This window comes from Apus apus, chromosome 2 (genome assembly GCF_020740795.1).
Source record: "Apus apus isolate bApuApu2 chromosome 2, bApuApu2.pri.cur, whole genome shotgun sequence".
Lineage (NCBI taxonomy): Eukaryota > Metazoa > Chordata > Aves > Apodiformes > Apodidae > Apus > Apus apus.
The window spans coordinates 147,429,710-147,450,068 of NC_067283.1; the positions used below are offsets into that span (position 1 = coordinate 147,429,710).

Genomic DNA, 20,359 nt, shown 5'->3' on the forward strand with positions numbered 1-20,359 from the left:
CTCAATTTCAAATAGTACTATTTTGTGGTGATAATTCACAATAGATATTCTCACAGCCCAGGCATTTGGAGTGTAAATATTTTCTAGGTCATCCTTTGCTGCATACTGCTAACTCAGATGAAAATGCCCCAGCCATGGACTCCTCCCTAAACATATGTTTCTCACAGCAGGGAAAATGCTTTAAATTATTTCCAAATAGAGTAAGGAAGTGAGCTTCCCAGCAAAACACTCCTGCTACTTTATATTCCTATTTTTCATATGCACACTTCTTCAAAAACTACAGTTACTTCTTTAAACAGAAGTAGTCACATAAGAAGAAGGCAAAAGTAACAAGAGCAGTACAAGGAGATGAGAAGCAGAAGGGCTACGAAGGAAAAGTCAGCAGGTTTAGAGGAATGTGAGCCAAAAGTAACTTCACAGAGGAAATTTCCTAGGGAGCCTGCTCTTTGCTATTACCTACGCATCTTAAATACCTCCATGTTTTGCAAAAATATCTCCCTGCAGATGAACAGCAGCCAGACACAGCAAAGATCACTCATGCTAAACTCAAGGTACAGAAAAAATAATTACAGAGGGATCTAAGGGACAAAGAAGTTAACACAACAAGTAAGACTAAAAAACCCATACTCAAGACAGAAAAACAGAAATACCTGAAGTTCATATAAGATCAAAGGGTTTTTTACAGCAAGGGATTGCTGCAGCAAGGAGTTACTTCAAAGAACGCTTTCTCTCTTTTTTTAAAATGAATTAATATAATTTGGAAAAAAATCTTAACTATCACTAGGAATTGGAATTAGGTATTAATGGGTATTTTGGGCCAGTCCCAGCTTTCAACTCCAGAGAACCTTTACAAACTAAGAACACTTCCTATCAATCCCCCAGTGATGAAGGGAAGCAGCTACTTCTGCCAGATAAAAATGGTCTCATTCAATAAAGAGAATAATAAAAAAAAAAGTTATATTCTTTTAATCTTAGAGAACTGTATGCAACTCAGCTGGTAAGAATACACAAAGAATTATGGCAGTTGATCCTGGTTCCTTCTGATTAGTACCACAGATGACATTTTAATATTCAATTCATTTCACTTAGGAGTGGTAAAAAGGAGAATTCAAGCCCAAGGCGTATTTAAACTTGGAAAGGTTTCAAAAAGGATGGATCTGAAGAGAGCATATATTTTCCAGGACACAGTTTGGGGCACTGGTGTGTAAAGAAATTGAAGCAATTCCAGAATATGTAATTTGCTAAAATGAAACAAATATTTCCCACCCCACCCCCAACTCCTTGTATACAGGATTAGTACTTATTAAGAATATATTTTTATGCTTAAGACTGGATAATAATCAGCTGCCGTGGTCATTATTAATCTCTCCATGTTCTTATTTACCTCCATATTTATTTATTTTTTTTCTCAAAAATAATAATTTATAGATTGTCTCCCTTACAGAAAAAACACACACAGATGAAGTAACACTGAAGTGCTCTGTGTGATTTCAGAAGCACTCAGGGCAAGTTTTGTTTCTCTAAAAATATCCTTTCTAGTCCTTATGCATTAACAGCATTGGTATTTTTTACCTTATAATTCTGAACAACTGATTCTCTAAAACTTCCAGTTAAAAAATGGTGGTCATATATTTACAGGCTAAGTAGTCAAACCAAGAGTGAAGTACCCACAGGTACTAGCAGCTGCTGTCACAGCTCTGCTGCGATGCGGTGCAGCCTTTGAGCAGTCTGTGCAGAGACAACAGTCAGAGAATGAAAATGGAGTCAAGATACATTGAAGAGGAATTCTTGCACATTATCTCTTGAGCAAGAAAGACTGCAGCAAACAAGAAGAGATACAAGTGTGCATGTAATGATACATAGAAAACTGGAAAGTAGTTATCACAAGTACATCATAATTTTGATCACTGCAAAACAGTGAAACTGTTTAATTTACTGCACATGTGAAAATGGCTGAATTTGGAGCACACTGAATCCTTCCTCAGATTTCTTCTATCTAAATAAGGTGAGAGTTAAAAACCAAACAACACTCCAACGACAACAAAAACAAACCGAACAACCAATCCACTATTTGCTTTCTTTCCTTCTTTAATAAAATGGCAAATAGCTGAGAACATCCAGCATCATCTGCCTGCTTACGTTTGAAAGTATATATGTAAGTAAACAAATCATAGTTGCAGGTACTTTTCATCAGATCCCTGTACTATTTTATTTCATCTCCTGAATACTCGGGAAGCCCAAGGAACAAGCCTGTCACCCTCAATTCAGACAGGAGCTTACAGACAAGTCTATGACAGAAGCCAAGCAGAGTGATGGCTTCAGAGAAAATGTTCTTCCTCAGACAAGGACAGGAAGGGAGAAACTCACCCTCTGCTTGCACTACAAAAACAGAAGACTTATTTCCTTTTACATAAGTGCTTTGCATAGCCAATTTGACAAGCAAAACCATCTCCTTTTTGATGTATTCTTAATGATGAAAATCTTAAGCAAGCTCTGAAGTTTCATAAAAAGGTTTCAGTTTACATATGCATGAAGAATCCTCGGCTGGACAGAAATTGCACCGGTTAGCAAGATGAACAGCAAGACGAATTGGGGGTTGAACAAGGGGATTTGAAATCTAGTTATAGTTCCAGCTCTGCTACTACACACCATTCAGCAATGTCAATTGTGCCACTTCAGCAATATATCTGAACCTATGTTAACCAGTGAAGTGCACCAACATTAAATACTCATGGCAGGAACATTTACTAGTTTGTCACAGTCGACTTGTACTTGAATTTTTTTATCTACTGACAGTAGGTGCTAACATTCTTTCTCAAAGATTACAAAAATCAAGTATATAAATAATCTAGCAATCTAAGGCATACAAAGTAGTGAGCAAAGACAGCAGAGAAAACCACCAATTAATTCAGAATTATGATTGGCACAGATAAAAATGCCCAAGTTCCCTAACAGATCTAAATATGCTTTTCCTAATAAATCTAAATATGTTGTCATGTTCCCAAGACTATTGTTTTATGTTACTAGTATTTGTTTCAGCATGTAAGAGGGCTTGGAAACTCCCATAATTTCCTGAAGCTTCTTGGGAGCCACAAAAAGAGCTCCTCATTCCTCATCCTAGTCCATAACGTTATATTCCTTTGTGGTGCATAGCTCAAGGGTGTGTTGTTTGTTTTGGTGGGGTTTTTTTTGCAAAGATAGTCCTACAGTAACTTCAAAGCCTTCTATGGATACTCTCAACTAGCTGGAATAATACCTACCAAATTTATTTTCCTGGGAAGTGGCACAGGAGTTTCTGGCAGGGTATGTGTTATGTCATTAGACTCTTCAGATGCTTGCCTTTGGACGGTGTCTCTAGATTGTACATTTGGAGAAAGATCTAAGGAGTGAGATTTTTGATTTGCTTCTGAGGGCTGAGGCTTCAGTGATGCTTCTCCACCTTGAGTTTTAGCCAACAGCTCTCCTAGCTGAGGTTTTGGAGGAAGGTCCTTCATTTGTGGCTTCGGAGGTAAGTCTCCAAGTTGTGGTTTTGGTGGCAAGTCTCCTAGCTGAGGCTTTGGGGGTAGTTCTCCAGGCTTTGGGGGTAAATCTCCCACTTGAGGTTTCTGAGTTAATTCCAGAGGCAAAGGCTTGGGGGGCAAGTCTCCAGGTTGTGGTTTCTGTGGAATATCGATGGACAGTGAGGGCTTCTGAAACATTTCCATGTGCTGATGGGATTTATCTATTGAAAGATGATGACTGGTTTCTATTTTTCTTAGTGCCACTGAAAGAGAACAGCATAACAATGGTTTTTCACGATCTCATTAAAGAACTTAGGCAGGTATCAAAACTCTAACTGTGTAAATGACCACATGTTCACTGAGCCTTGGTAACTGTCCATGTCTCTTCCTAATCTATGACCAATACATGATAACACAACTTCACATAACCCACTTTCACTGATGTCTCATTTATTTCTCCTCCTGGAGGCAACAAGGGCTTAATCCAACAGCTACGAGGTCTCAGTTTATAGATTAACTCCTTGAAATGAAGTGATTGCTTTTTGAACTTAAACAAAAACAAAATATTAAATATAAGAAAGACGTATTTTGCAAAATAACCTATCACTGACATGACTCCAATGAAAATTCTCTTTAATGTTGAACTCCACACAGAAAAACCCTAACACTTGGGATTAGCAACTCTTAAGATCTTAAAGAAGAGAGGGAGCATCTGTCTGTAGTGTACAGACCAAGCTGTATTATTGACATGCAAATTATTGTAACTATTACAATTTAGTCAAGATAAGCAGTTTTAAACCCATATATTTTCCAGTTTTTATGGAAGGAAATTGAAAATAGCTTTTCAAATAGTTTTTTTCTCAGTGTAATACAATGATTCTACTGCAAAGTTCCCTATGAAAACCTGACTGAAATCTACCTTAAAACAAAACAAAAAAACCAACAACCCCCCAAACCAAACAACTCAATATTAAAACAGATGAAGGGGGGCAGGAGAGAAAACAAGTTACAACCATGGTGAAAGCAACACCTTTTGACTAGAAGGAAGAGTTTCCTATTGTGTTCAGTACTGCTTTAGTATCATATTCTACCATCCAAAAAGGTAGCCTGGCATTTTGCTATGAAAGGAACACCACCTCCTGCAATAAAACATGCATGCTATATTTATGGTTATGTGTGTGTGTGTGTATATATATATATATAAAAGAAAACTTTGCATAATTTCCATGAAATAAATTGTATAGCTACTGTAAAATGGCTTATTTAAAAAAAAGTCTGTGTTGATGCCTGTATATGGCTTTGTCTCCTGACTTACCTAGTAACAAATGTACAAGCACTGATCATCAACACTGGTTAGGTCAATGATAAGAAAAATGACAGTAGCATTTATCAAAGTGCTTTGATTGAGTCCATCTTAAACATTTATCTACACAATTTTAAATCAAGGAAGTGCTGACTTCCTTTGCAGTGGTTTGTCTCCAATATATAACACACATGTAACAGTACCTGACTCTTTTCAATTATAAGGACAACAACCCTGATTGCCAAAACATGGCAATAGACAACTTGCTGCAAGGTTATCAAGAAATTGGATTTATGGATATTAGGAAGAAAAAGAATTTACTAGTGAGAGTGGTCAAAGACATAAACAGGAGCCCAGAGAGGTTACCCATGGAGATACTCAAAATGCGACTGGACATGGCCATGTACAACCTGCTCTCATGTCAAAAAGTTGGCCCTGCTCTGAGTGGTGGACTGGTCTGGCTGACCTCCTGACATCTCTTCCAGTTTCAACTAGTTCATGATTTCCACCCCCTCCCCATCCTCATGTTGCATAGGTCTAACTACTGGTTTGGATTAATAAAAACCTTCCTGATCTTCCAAAATACTTCCAGTTTTTCTAAGCTTTCATGGTTTGTGACATTTTAAAAATAAAACTTTTGCTGAAAAGATCCATATATTTAAAACAAGTATCTACTTTCATACACCTTTAAAAGGTATCATTATAGGCATAACAACAAAAAGAACTCTCACCTTTTTGAGGTAGTTTGGGAAGAACTCTAGGGCCAAGTGCAGTCTTTGCAGTCCCAGTGCTAAATCAACAGATATGAATTATTAGTGCTTACAACAGTTATAAAATACTTTTCTTTTTTTTTCCCTTTATACATCCCACAATCTAAAAAAATCCACATTTATTCTGCTTCTTTTGTATAACCAATTTGTCATCTTGCCTTTGGATCAATCCCAAAACTCAAAGCAGTGTTAAGAATGAACTGCTTTTTCAGGGAAAAAGACATACAAATCCCACATAGCTTTAATGCTACAGGGCAGATTTTTTCTACAATCTAAAGGTATGTGCAAAAACATACTCTGGGAATAGGTGAAGCTGAAATATAAGCTCAGTGAGCAGATCCTGAAGGTTAAGGAAAATTTGATCTTTAAAATAACTATACTGAAACATTCACAACATATCTGTTCTTTATGTCAATGGTTTGAAGTTTTCCAGGACTGAGCCTATGCCTTGGAGCCTACTGCATGAGCATGATACTGTCTCACACACAAGTTGCAGCTGCATTAGCAGGCAAAGTCTTCGCTACTCCAAGGAAATACTGATGATTGTGGGAAAACAACATGCTTTCCATCAATTTGTTACAGCTGTGTTAGCTATTTGTAATGGTAAGCAACAATACAAGCAGGACAGTTGTGAGTAATTTAATTAAAGCATAAAAATCTGAGATAGTAGCATAGTGCCAAAACTTTGTTTTTCTTTCTGTAGTAGATGGCTTTTTTTTCAGAGTTAACACCAGGCTGGCTCAAATTTGCAAACATGGCATGCAAGGACAAATCATACTACAGATTTAAACAAAACTCCACCAACTGTCTTCCACCAAAAACATACAGGAGTCACTTCTATAGAAAATGACTGTGGAAGAAAACAACAAAGCCAATTGATTTAAGGCATAAAAATAAAACAATAAATAGTAAAACAAAAAACACTATCACCTCAAAAGAATTACTCAAAAAACAAGAAAAAAGAAAAACAATTGAGGAAGTTGCCAGAACGTGTTCAACAAAGCAGAGAAACTGCATGAACAGCCTTGATTCTGGTATTTGTCTCTGAAGCTAATGTTTCAAAATTAGTACACTGACACAATTCTACCTGAATTTTCAAGCTTTTTTTTTTAACAGTCAAAATACAAGGTGATGCTAAATTGAAGAGCAGCCAAGCTCAGTCTTGATTCAATAAATAACTACCTCAGCCATTACCTAATGCCATCAAGCATGAATACCACACCTTGTCTTACAAGTATCAAGCATAGCACCGGCTCTCTGTGTCGCAGAACACTAGCACAATTTCCCAGAATACCCAGTGCCAGCTGGATGGATTCAAACATGGCAAAGCAGCTGTGCTACGAACATTGCATCCACTGCCTGTCCTGACAGGGCAGATGGCAGATTGAGGACTGTCCTGAAACTCTACGCACACATCTTCTATGATTTGTTTGATGTTAACACATCCATCTCCAGCCATGGCCTGATCACACAGATGTGTGGTCATGCAGGGTCTCCATCCTGTTGCCTGAGGCACACATTTATTAGAATTACCACGCTTAGAACCTCAGGACCTTGGAATCACAACACAGCTAAAGCAGTAACAAACACTAAGTGACAGGAATGTATGTCTATCCTTATTAGCCCATCTATTGAAAAAGACACTTGTAATGTACTGACTTGAACTATGTGCTAAAAGCAGTTGGTGTTATTACAAACTGCATGTCAGCACAGAAGCTCAACAGACTGGAAAAGAGTTAAGCTGGAAGACTGAGATGAATTCCCTCTCTTATAGAGCTGTCTTCGATACCACCCTGTACCCTGTGACACTTCTGCAGCTACACGCCTGAGACCTCACATTGAAGCAGATAAAATGAAATGCCAGGAAACATAAAAATAAAACTTTTGTCCCACTGGATGCAGTCTGAGGCAACATTCCCCAGCTCAGACAGCACTTCTGTAGGAGCGGTAGAGAGATTCTGGTACAAGTCGTTCTGTCCATCCCACTCAAAGGATGAATTGTGTGTGGACAGCTATGAACAAAGTGTAGGAGGCTCAGTGTAGCCAAAGTATTTGTATGGCAGTGAGGCAGGCAGAAAATGAAGGAGGAAACATAGCTATGACTTTACTTCATGCGGAAGGCAATTTTTTTCTAATTTGCAAATTAGTTATTGTTAATTTTCATAGTTGCCTCCATATCCACAGATTTTACCTCGACTGCTGAGACATCCCCTCGAATTTGTTTGCAGCCTTAGTTGAAGGTGGGCCCAAATCATTACCTGTGGTGAAAAAAAAGCACAGTTAAAAAAATAAATAAATAAGCAGGATAATGAAATACCACCAACAGAGGATGCAACTTAAAAGCAAAGCACACATTCTTCCAAGTAATCTTTATACAACATGTCTAAAGATTCTAAAGATCAGTCTTTATTAATAATCTTGTAACGGAAAGAGCAGCAGGGACCATAATAATCCAACTTGACCTTTCATGTAACACATTTTAGAACTGGTAGCTGGTAGCTCACATCTGCTGGCACGGAAAAAATGAATGACATTGCTGAGTTACTGCTGTAGGACATTTGTTTTGAATACAGTGTTTCAATTCTCTCTGAATAGAAGGAGATATTGCAAGCCAGTATTAAATAAATTTATCACAGATGTTTACATTTTGTGTTACGAGACATCTTTTTTAAACCACCAGGGATGTGATTTTATTCACAAAACATCAAATTTCTAAGGTCTGGTATTGTGACCTACATAAAAGAACAGTCTTTGCTGATTTAATGAGTAAGTATGTTGCCATAACCTGAACGTTAACGTTGGTGAAGAAAAGATCCTGGGTAACTTAAATTCTGTCAAAAGGCCAGAAAATCCAAACTCAAGTGCTTCTGAATTCCTTCAGCAGAAGGCTTCTCTTTCATTAACCATCACTATTGCAAAGGTACAATTATACTACTTTTTGTGCCTTTATCATTCCCCCTTCCATTTTTCATTACAGTGTCTCTAAGCAATCTTAGAACCATTTTCAACAGCCACTTTTAAATTTTGTCACTGAAACAGATGCAGTGACATTTAATGATCCAAGAACACAAAATACTTCCCATGCAAAAGAATAATGCATTTGTCTAGATACCATTCTTAGTGCATTAAAGTCTAAACAGAACAGCAAAAAAGGCTCATTGTGAGCCTTGATAAAAATATGTTTACATTTAAAAGTAAAAAAAAAATAGAAGAAAAAAAAAGGTAAGACAAACAGCAAACCCTTCACATGTGGATCCAAGAAAAAATATCTCATGGTTGCTATGGAAATCCAAAATAATCTACATGACATTTTTAGGACATCTTTGAATACTAACTCCCTTTGCTTAGAAATAAGCTAAGGACTGCTCTGCTTGAAACTTCAATTCCGGCATAGATAAGAAAACAAATGCTGAAATTCAACATAAGAAATGTAACTAAACACAGAAAAGAGCTTCTTAAAAGGAAAGCAGTGAACATGTAACAATATTATTAAAACAAAACCACACAGGCAGATACAAGAAATTCCCTCTTTTATAATGGCAAAACTTAATACTTGCTTAAAATCCAAATAAACTTTGAAATAAGATTTTGTAGAGATCTTAGTTAAGGAAAAGAAGAGGGCCCTCTTCCATCCACTGAAATTTAGTCTGCACTGGAGAGCAGAAGGGAGGCAGAATAAGCAGTGTTCTTCTCTGGCCCCTCTTTGAAAAGGTATTTTACTGCTATAAGGTTCTTCATCTTCAACTCCACACTTGCAGCTTTCTTGTATTTTCCTTTCCCTTTATCTGTTGTCCAATATTTTTAAAGAAAAGTTGGCACTAACTTAGTGTCTGGTCCTTCCACACCTTTCATTCTAACAGTGTTACAGTACACAGTATTCCAATATATGGTATTTTAGGTGCTGTTTTGGACTTAAATATTTCAGCTTTTTAAAATTTTTGAAGTCCAAGCTCTTAAAAATGTCTTTACTACCTCTGAAATAGTACAGGGCTGTTAAGACTCTAGATATAGGAAACATTCTTTCCATATCCCAGACATCTGAAAATATTGCCATTATTTGTGTTCCTTGAGAAAGACTTTGCTTTTCACTAGACTATGTACTTCTCTTCATATTAAATCCTAGATTAAAGTCACAGAGTCTAACTATGAGCACTCCATGATTTACCAACTCAATTTGCTGGAAAAAACCCAAACAATATTGCTTTTTTTTCTTTTTTTAGACCGGTAATTTTGTGCTTATATTGGACCAGAGAGAGGATACTTCTAAGATATAAGTAGTGTATGGATGACTCCCCTATGTAAGCACTGGATTCCAGCTCAAATATTCATAGATGTATGGAAATCTTACCACCAAGACTAAAATTATAGAAACTTACACGAGCCTCAGATTTATAGCTACCAGGAGAAGCTGACTGCATAAAGTAAATGTTTATTGAAAAAAGAAAGAATGTGAGCAGTCTGGAAAAAAAAGTTCCTAAAAAGCTCCTGTCAGAAAAGTATCCTGTTATGAAAAGTGCTGTTACTGTGTAATTTCTGCAGGTAGAAGGATGTGAACCTACCTGTCTTTGAATATGTACAAACAACATCACAAAACCAAGAAACATACTAAGACAACACATCCCCACAGGTAGGTGCAAACACTTTATAGGAGAGACCTGGCATTGAGCCCAAGGAAACAAGCTCTTCTGGCAATCAGACCTGCACGTATTAACTGAGGTCTATCTGCCCCAAATCAATGTCTGTCTAGAGTAACGACCTGGTCAGAACAGGAGCAGGGGTGAGGAAGCAGATGCAGAGTAGATGCAACAGATCTGGGGGCCAGGGTGAGGGCAGCTAAGGTGAAGAGGGAGGCAAAAAAGACTGAACTGGGCCCCAGGGGAGCACAGAATATTTTCAGTTTTCTCAAGTGAGACTCAGATACAGAAGCCTGGAAGCTAGAGTGACAGAAGATAGAACTGTTGATTCATCTGAGCTGACATTACATCAAGCTGCAATCATTGGAAAACAAGAACCAGGTAAAGAGAAACCAAAGATCATATATCATCCATCATAAAGGTTTTCCCCTGCCTTTTTGGTTTGCATTTCAAAACTCACCCCAAGGAATTGGGCCCTTATTCTGGGGTCCATGAGGTAGTGGGCTTGGTGGGTCAGAGAGGGTTCTTTTGTGTCCTGGGGGTGGGGGAGGTGGTCTCTTCTTGGAAAGAGTGGAGCTGCCACTAGAGGTTTGAGTGCTTAGAGGGAGGGTTGAAGGTGGGCCTGTAAAATAACAAACAATCTTCTTACAAATACATGCGCATCAATGTCAAAGCAGCACTGAAAAATCCACAGTCAGACCCACAGTGAAGTGCAGCAAAAAACTAAAATAAAAAGACAAGCCATGCCAAAACAGTGTTATATTAAATGACACATTTACCACATTTTTTAACGATATTAGCTGTGGGAATACCAGCAACTTGACAACAGAATGAGACGTGTACTTATGTTTAAAAATTACATGACTAATTACTCCAGGATTTCTATTTTTAGGCATCGTTCTAAAAAAAGAAAAATGTATGAAATCTTAAAATTCATTTAGCATTTGAAGTTAACATTACTATGAATTTAAAACAGAACGAAATAGCTTTTTAGATGTTGTATTACGTGGGCATTTTTTTCCCCTCCAACACATCCCATTCAAATGCTCTTAATAAACTTGGGGGGTGAGTGAGACAGAAAGCTGTCAGCATATTTTCCCTGCATTTTGAAAAACGTTTTCTTGTGGTTATTTTCTCTTTCATTCTTTGCCTTAAATACATCAGAACATGCATTTTCAGAGCAATGGAAATTACTGTATGCTGTGTGTATAAAATAAACATCAGAAAAGTCCTTTCTGAGGCTGAGATTAGATATTTACTGGTAGCTTTGCTTACCAGAAGTTACACAGTCACCCCTACCCTTTAACCCTTATTTCGCCCTGCATCAACTTTGGCACAAGTATTATTCAACACAGTATATGTTTTACAGGATGAGGGAACAGATATAGATTAAAAGACAAAATAACCCAGAGGGAAGACAAGAGTTTTCCCTAATCAACTTCACCTTCAAAAATGTCTTTAATAAGAAGCTCAAGGAAAGAGGCCATGCAGAGTGCAAATGTGCAGTGAGGGGAGAACTGCTTAAGTCAGCTGCCATTCCTGCCAAAAGAAATTACTTGTAACACTTATTGAAATTAGTTCTACATGAGGTTAGAATAGCTTTAAGGATTTTGTTGTTAGGGATTGAGGGGGTTTTTGGGTTTGTTTTGGTTGTTGGGTTTTGTTTTTAATCTAACCAAAAAATAACACTTCACTGCAGTCGTGATCTCACAGTAAGTTTCAAATACAAGAGCTTTGCCATCACATGCTCTGGATAAATGCAGAAAATCATCATTAATGTTCACAAGCAAAGTGTATTTATACCTGAAATTTCAATTCTATCATCAGCTCTTTTTTGTATCACTATAGAACCAACTTGCTTATTTTTGAAAGCGTAACTTATTTGAGCAGTATTTGAGACAAAATCTTAATTTTGTGTATCAGCACATACCTTAACCTGCATACAGAAATAGAGTTGCCTCTTTAAAAATATAACCAGTGTCTATAACTAGACTGGAAATTACTAAAGACAGTCTTACTCCCCAAATTACTATATGTCATACAAGTATTAACCTCAGTGAAGAATAATGTTTGCTAGAATTCCTTACATGAAACATTAAACACTGAAAAAAAAGTAACTTCTGTTATCCTCTAGGCATGTGTAAGTTTGCCAGATATTTTCAGCAGGTGACCTCCCTCTTTCTTCTAAACTGTAAAGGGAAGTTTAATAAAACTGCCTGCAATGAGTTAATGATTCAATGTATTCCCTTCCAGATTAAAACCCGGAAAGGCCTTTTGCCGCTCAGGAGAATCTTTCAACCACAACCCCAGCAGGTATTTTGGGCCTGGCTTTTCATTCTTTACTCCTGTAAATCAAATTATATACTTTGCAAAGTCCACAAAGCCATTAATCGACAAGCAGTCAAATGTTAGTGCAAATTAATAAGATTGTTCCCCAGTTTGTACCCTTTCTCACTTCAATTTCTTCCATGATACTAAGAACACACGCTGATTTAAACTATGCATTTAAATGTTTCTGCCAGCAAAAAACCCAAAACTTTTTCCCCACTAAGTTTTGACTGACAATTCCCTAGACTTCTGGAAGTTATAAATTCTTCATTTCACTAAAATATATATTTATCTACGGTTGTTCTATAAACCATAACTCAGAATCTATCTAGAAGTAGCAAGGGAGAAAGGAAAGTTCAGTATCTAGAGTTAACAGCAACATTATTTTTAAAGCACACAGGAAACATACACAGATGTTGGTACAGTACTTCTCTCTAGTCCTGACATCTCAAATAGGAATGACATACATAAAAACTGTCTGCAAGTGGGGCTGGCCAACTCTGCAGAGGTTCTGTCCTACCACCACCTCGTGTCCTGCTGTTTGTACTGCACAACAGCCTGACCACTCAACACCAACAGTCTCCAGCCCTGCCACAAATGACAAATAGTTCAAAAATTGCCTTAAAGGAAAAAAATGTGGAAGAAATGCATTGAAATAGTATTGCATGCTTATTGCAAAAAAACAAAACAAAACAAAAAACAAAACTTCAGACATGAAGGAAAAATTGTATTTTTTACTGACAATAAAATGGGAGACTCCTCTACAAAACGAAAGTTTAGTATTATTAAAAATTCTTTAAATGTGGTTATTTGGACTTTTTTTATTTCAGACTAGTAGTATATCTCCAGACATCACAGGGAAGTTGAAAATCATCACTTCATAGCTGTCAAAAGTTCACAATATACAACAATCACAGGGTAAAGCTGTTAAGCTATGAAAAAATAGTGCAACTTCTCACACTCCTAGCATTTGTTCCTGTATTAACTTTCTGGAAGAAATAAATATGACTTTAGAAGTCACAGACTACTCACTAGATGGCTGAAATACAAAATAACTTCCTTTCAAATAAGTAGAAAATAAAGAAAAACTTCAAAACATCTTTCAGAAAGAGGTATAAAGTCACATGCTTTGAATAAAGCAAATGTGGGAAACATTCTGGGATCTCAGTTTATGGAAACAACTGGTAGAATAATACAAAGATCTGATGACGTACAAAGTGTCAGTACAACTATTATAAAATACATTGTAGTACACATATATTTACAAAATCTCAAAAAAATTCTTACATGGTATTTTTAGCAATGCAAGGCTGGCCAGATATTTCTAAGTGACACTCAGTTATGTTTCTAGTTATTTTGTGATTCTAACCAGGCAGCAATTAAACCGACCATTCTCTCCATAGTCATCTTAATGATGACTTCTGACATAGTTGTGATGTTCACATTTCATGTAAATAATTTTCCTCAAACAAGCCTATATATGTGTATATATTTTAAATTTTGTTTCCTTTGAGCCCTCTTTTTCTCAGTTAGCTGGGGAGCAGCTGCTTTCAGTTACGCTGCTGTCAACTTTTATAACTTCTTCTCACTACAGGGCTCATGTTTTCATGTGTAAATAGACCAAATCTCAAATTTATTGAAGTTAAATGACTGTAAACAGTCTGTAATTAATAGTGCCTTGCTCTTCAGCTTTTGTGCAGTTAGTATAGTACCAATTAATTTGTGTACTTGTGAAACCATGCAAAGCTGTTATCATTCAGTCAAGAAATAGTGGGTTTAGAGTGTAAAAACCTCACATTTATATTTATTTTTTTTACCACTTAATGAGAGATATGGAAGAACCAGTATTCCAGTTAATGGCAGAACAGGTACTGCAAAGGAAAGTAAGTTTATATTAAAAAGACTATTTTCATTTACAAGTGTTGTTATACTTATTTTTTATGTTCTTGTGAGTGACATATTTGCAGAGATAATATAACTAAAAGCCTTCTTCAGTTTGTCTTACTTCAGATCATGAATTTTCAGTAGTGAAAATAAGACCATAATTAAAAAAAATAAATTACAATCATGCTGAATGAGAAAGCTAAGAATATACACTTACTCAACAATAGCATCTAAAGTATATTCTATAATTAATGCTAAAGAAGTCCTGTTTGAAATTTTAAAAAAAACAAAACAAACAAACAAGAGCCAAAATGTATATTAAAGAATGCTGTATTTTGGGTCGATGCCCAAATGTGAAAAGCCACATGAAATGAACAGTTGTCAGCTTTCTTTTCCTATTATGGTACTAAAAGATACTGAGTTTGACTGGGGCCACACACAATTAGAAGAATATTAAAAACGTTTTTTAAGCATATGCAAGAAAGCCATAGAATCCTGAAAGCATTCCAGTTTCTTCTGTTTATTTTGAAGACCTCAAAGACCTTATAATAGAAATAAGATTAAATACAGTAGTATACATCACATTAAAATGGTAAACTAAGAAAGCATTTGTACTTTAAATTAGGGACTCTGAAAATGACAGTAAACTCTACCTGTGTAATGCCTCATATGCCACAGTATGATGCAACCATGAAAAAGAAAATAGGATGAAAGGATGTTTTGATACAGTATTTCCAGCAAAAACAGCAATATTTTAATGCTGTTCCTGCACTTTCTGTCAGTTCTATTTAGGAAAGCTGATTTAAACAGCAAAGGTCAGAGAAGGGCTAGTGTGATGAAAGCACAGCTTGGATGACTGGAGAATGACAACACTTCCTATCAGAAAATGTGAGAGAGATGTGGTTTGTTTAATCTAACAAAACAAAAACAAACTTGTATGACTTCTCTCCGGGTAGTGCCTTGACACAGACATCAAGGAGAGAAAAATCACTAAAGCTAAATGACAATGTTGCTACAAGTAATTTTATATACTTGTGAAGATCTCTAATGCTGTGAGCAATGAAGACACCGATTGCATGACACAAAGGATGTCTGCTAGATTTGTGTACCTAACATTAGAGATGTGGAAGAGTGTAAAACATACAAATTTGCATGCTGAAGATCCAAAATCAATTACATAAAACAGATCTTTAACACCTATGTTCATTCCATATGAGAGAAATAGGCACAACCATTAAAAAACAATTAGCTTTCTGCCAAAATTAGGGAAACCTGGCCTAAGAAAACCTGTAGATTACCTAACACGTCTACAAAACTAGTTATCAACACTGCCCTCACACTGGACTTGCAATTAAGATTGTAAAAAAGTTTATCTGGCTACTGTGCTGAGTCATGCAACTACTTAAATGGTGATTATTTTTGTAAGCTTTTTGTAAAAAAACAACAAAACAGGCAGAAGACCTGAGAAGTGCCTGGAGCCACAATGTAGGCTGGAAAGACTAATGAAAAAGATGGTTTTCTGAATGTTACAGGCAGAAGACTTGGCTGACAACACAAAGAGGCCGAACATGAATAACCTCAGATAAACTACAGGACAAGGCATACAGTAGTTAACTTACACAGCTACTGTACTCACTCTGTACTCTTCACTTTACTAGGATTAACTAACTCTGTAGCAGAGATAGCAGAAAGCAAATGTATCCACAAATAAGCTGCTACAGAGTAGAACATACTAATGTTCCAGCATTTTTAAGAATATTTTGAAAAGTTATTGAACTGGAAAATCTGGACTTGAATTGTAATGACATATGGAGAAACTTAAAAAAATCCCCACATACACGTCCTCCAACAAATGTACCTAAGCAATTTTAATGATGAATCTAACTAATTTTTAGACACCATACACACTGAACACCACAGGCAAGAGTGGTGTGCGTTACATAAATTGCTTAAACCTTCTCTCCCCAACACAATGTTCACACTTGATGGTTTCCAGTCCCCTGGGGCATCTCCGCAAACACCATGGAACCCTTCTACCAAGGAACTTCTCTGGCCAATGAAGCCAGCTTACAGAGGGCTACAGGGAAGTGGTTTTGTTTAAATATACAACATGTTTTGGAGAAGAGTTTTATTGGTATGCCTTAAAGGATAAAAACCATTAAAGTTGAAAAGTCCCTGCCTACTTTGAAAATACAGATCCCACCAGCTTTCCATTTCCTACTGACTGCCTCCATGCTCTAGCAGGGTTCCATAGTGTCTGCTGGGGCCTCACAGCAGAGCAAGGACAAAGATCAGATTACTTCTCTAATAAAAATGGATTTGATAAGCAAGCTTGTATGTTAAACTTTGACTAAGGGATGTATTATTTTACTACTGTCTTAAAAGATCAGGTAAGTTCTAAAGGATTATTTTTTCCTACAGAAACACAATTATCTCAGACTCCTTAATTAAGATGTGTTACCAGTGTCTTACGAATGTGAGCAGACTCTGCTTTTTCTTTTAAGCAATCTGTTTGGGAGCAAGAGAAGACAACAGGGTGTAGCACAGTTTATAATAAAGCATAAGTGCATCTCCAATGACATTTCTAGAGCGACTTTTCCAGGCCAATGAATATTCTATGCACTTGTCACTTTGCTGTGTCCTTTTGAGTCTTGTAAACACAGACATCACTGACCTGTATTTAAGAGAAACTTCTAAAACTGATGATATATTTTATAGTATTATTGAATGGAAATCAAGTGAAAACCTAGCATCACTGACAGGCTAAAATTTTGGCACGTTTGAAGCAGAGAAGCAGAGTAACAAACTTAACAGCAGTTCTATTCAACCCTTCACTCAAGACTTACACTGTGAATCTGGCATATTGCACCCTGATAAAGTCATTAATTAAACTATTGGCATTAAAAGGCAATGATTCTCTCTTTCTGATAGCATCACGTTATTTTGTTGCATAAATCAGGATTTCTTTTGCTTGATCCTCACCATGAAAACAGAAAAAAACCAACGTGTCATTTCTTTCCAAGCAGCTTTGGTCTTGAGTTGATTCACTTGTCTGGGAAAGTTTGCAGGAACACCTAGGAAAATGTCTAACACTTCCGAAACTTCGAGGCATACTTAGAATAAAATGTGGACAAAAACATTTCCCTTCCTAGAGAAGAGTCCCTTTGAAAGCTACACTATATAATGACAAAGAAATAATGGTCATTATTATGGAATCATAGAATCATCAAGGTTGGAAAAGACCTTCAAGATGATCAAGTTCAATCATCCACCCTACCACCCGTAACCACTAAACCATCTCCTGAAACACCACGTCTACCCTTTTTTTGAACACCTCCAGGGATAATGCCTCCACAACCTCCCTGGGATTAGAATCAACTGAAAGCTGACAACATACTAAGCAGTGTAGAGATACAAGACACAGGTTCCTTAACCTTTTTAGGAAAATGGAATTCATTATTAGTTTCCAAGTCTTGCACCTTTATGACAGAAAAGTTATCTGAGGTCAGAGTGAAGGAATGTCTAAACCAGTATAGTGTGTCTAACAATGGACAATTAGTGGCAGACTGTTAATTGCATGTAAATAACGTGGGGAAGGAGCGAAAAAGTTAGAAATATGTAATGCCAACAGGAAGGTTAACATAGTAGAGTCACAAGAAGTACAAATAAAAATTATATAAAGAAACTCAGATTGTGAAAATGCACACCCCAGAAAAATTGCTTTGCCTCTTAATGCAAAATAAACCCATTTTAAAAATAGAGCCATGGAATTAATTTTAAAAAGGTTCCAGTAAGTGATAAAGGCTAATGGTGGAACAGTAGTTTTTAAGCACAGATTCTGTACCATGTATAAAAGCAGGTACCTGATGCCAACAGACTGCTCTGTCCCTTTTTCTCTTTCACTTTCTCGTGACATCAGTTCTTTATTTTTTTTTGGGATAAAAGTCAACTACCAGTTGAAGAAATGAACTAAGAAGTTATAGCAGTGCTAGCAAAAGGGAGCATCCTTCAGCATAAGTGCTGAAGCCTTGAACTACACTGTAGCCTTCATCACAACTGAAGCTGTCATAAAAAAACACAATTTGGCTATTTCTCAGTCAAATAAGTAAAATAAGATGAAAGCTTTTTTTTTTATTCTAGAAAGTAGATTTGCATGAATTATCATAAAATAACAGGTTTTGCTCCCTAAAGAATGTCCTCTAAACTTAAACTTCATACGTATCTAGGTCAAAGTACCACCATCCACTACAGCTGCACGAGTAAGTCTCATGGAATTATCTTCTCTTTCAAGCACTACCAAGAGTGTTACTACTGTTACTAAGGAGAAAAAGCACCTCATTCATTTCAACTAAATATAGACTGCAGAAATGATTGAACCTTCTTTATGAATAATTGTACAAGCAAAAGGGTTGTTTCACTCAGGGAAGAAAGGGTGATGTTTAGTTTACAACTTCAGTGCATAAACTATTCGTTAACTAACTGGCAATTAGTTTGCTATTTTTACTGCCTTTCTTTACACTTCTTTAGCCCTCACCAAAAAGGAAGAGAGAATTGATGCACTTAGGGAAGGAACTTTGAGGGAAAGAATATCAGCCTGCTTAGCACTTCACAGGTCATTCCAGTATTTTTCTTCTCCCACTGTCTCATTGAAAGGAGAGGGAGTCTTCTTGCACCTCCTCTCCTCCACAGTTTTGTTTCTTGGCCCTCCCTGCCATACATTTAACAGCACATCACTGTATAGCACTATGCACCACCAGCCTTCTCCTAAAACACTTGTATTTTTGTGTCTGCAAATGCTTAAAAATGCTTCTCCAAAATATGAAAAGCAATAAAATCAATCGACTTTTATTTGGCAGAGTATTGTCTTTTTTTGCCCATTCATGTACACTTTTATGAATGAGTCCATTGTAAAGCACTGCGCACCCCTCCTTTTTGGAGATTTTGAACGTTCACTGTATGTACTGGTGCATCTATGTAGTAAGAAAACCACACTACATCTTGAAACACTGAAAGGTACCTGGTTAAAAGAAGGGCAACTGTGGAAAAACAACTGTTTGCAAGTGCTTGAAGACAGACTTACCTTTGCCAGCATTTCTGGGAGGAAGAGGAGGAGCATCTGCAGTTGGAGAGGTGGGTGAATCTGTGCTTGTAGAAGCAAAAATCTGATTCGTAAAAGCTCCATAGGAGAGTCTTTGTTTGTCTCTAGGAGTGCTGAATGAAGGATGAGTCAGTTTGTCTTGGGAAGAAATGCTCGAAGAGTGACAGAAACTTTGGGGCCTTGGAGATCTTTCTTTTTTTATAGGACTAGGCTGTGAATAGAAAAACAAATATACTATACAGCTGTCTAAACATGAAGTGTAGTCAATGTGTTTGGGAAAGAATATAACAAAATATCTTCTAGTTAACACTAGCATGATTTATTTATTTACTGGACAAATAAGCTCATACTTCTCCCTTTCTCTGAGATCCAACCCCAAGATGCTCTCCTCTAACTTAAAAAATAAATTTTAGCACCAATAAGTCATCGTGTACAAAGTTAGATTTATCCTTAACACAAAATACTAAATAATAAACTAATAAAAGCCTCATAAACCTTTTAGAACATAAGAGTAATTTTCAGTTTAAAAAGCTCTTTACTCAGACCAGTTATCCTCAAAGATCAAGTATATTACCCCACTGATCCATATTAAAACGAAATAACCACTTCTGACACATCAGATTTATTTGTTGACTCAACTAGCAATATGTGCAGTGGTAGGGCTCTTTTAAACTTATATAATTGCTCTTTGGTGAAATTTTACACAGCAATTTTTGACTGCTGTGTATTAATAGCTGCATATGCAGCACGATCTGTTTCACTGCAGCTCTGGTTCAGGCAGACTATTATCTCCAATACAGCATTAGTCATCCTCCTGAGGCTTCCTGCAGATAATAATTTTG

General features: G+C 36.7%; 1 protein-coding gene across 5 annotated transcripts in view; it reads right to left on the minus strand.

Annotated features, from left to right (window-relative positions):
* The window catches only part of ASAP1 (ArfGAP with SH3 domain, ankyrin repeat and PH domain 1), a 156,174-nt gene that overhangs the window by 5,325 nt on the left and 130,490 nt on the right, over nucleotides 1–20,359 (minus strand). For 4 of the 5 annotated variants that reach the window (XM_051611200.1, XM_051611199.1, XM_051611202.1 and 1 more), the window contains 5 exons: nucleotides 19,500–19,728; nucleotides 10,668–10,829; nucleotides 7,765–7,831; nucleotides 5,535–5,593; nucleotides 3,261–3,763 (listed from right to left, as the gene is read on the minus strand). In XM_051611200.1, coding sequence (XP_051467160.1) covers nucleotides 3,261–3,763; nucleotides 5,535–5,593; nucleotides 7,765–7,831; nucleotides 10,668–10,829; nucleotides 19,500–19,728 — 1,020 coding nt within the window. The remainder of the gene's footprint in view (nucleotides 1–3,260; nucleotides 3,764–5,534; nucleotides 5,594–7,764; nucleotides 7,832–10,667; nucleotides 10,830–19,499; nucleotides 19,729–20,359) is intronic. The other variant, XM_051611203.1, reaches the window with a different exon arrangement.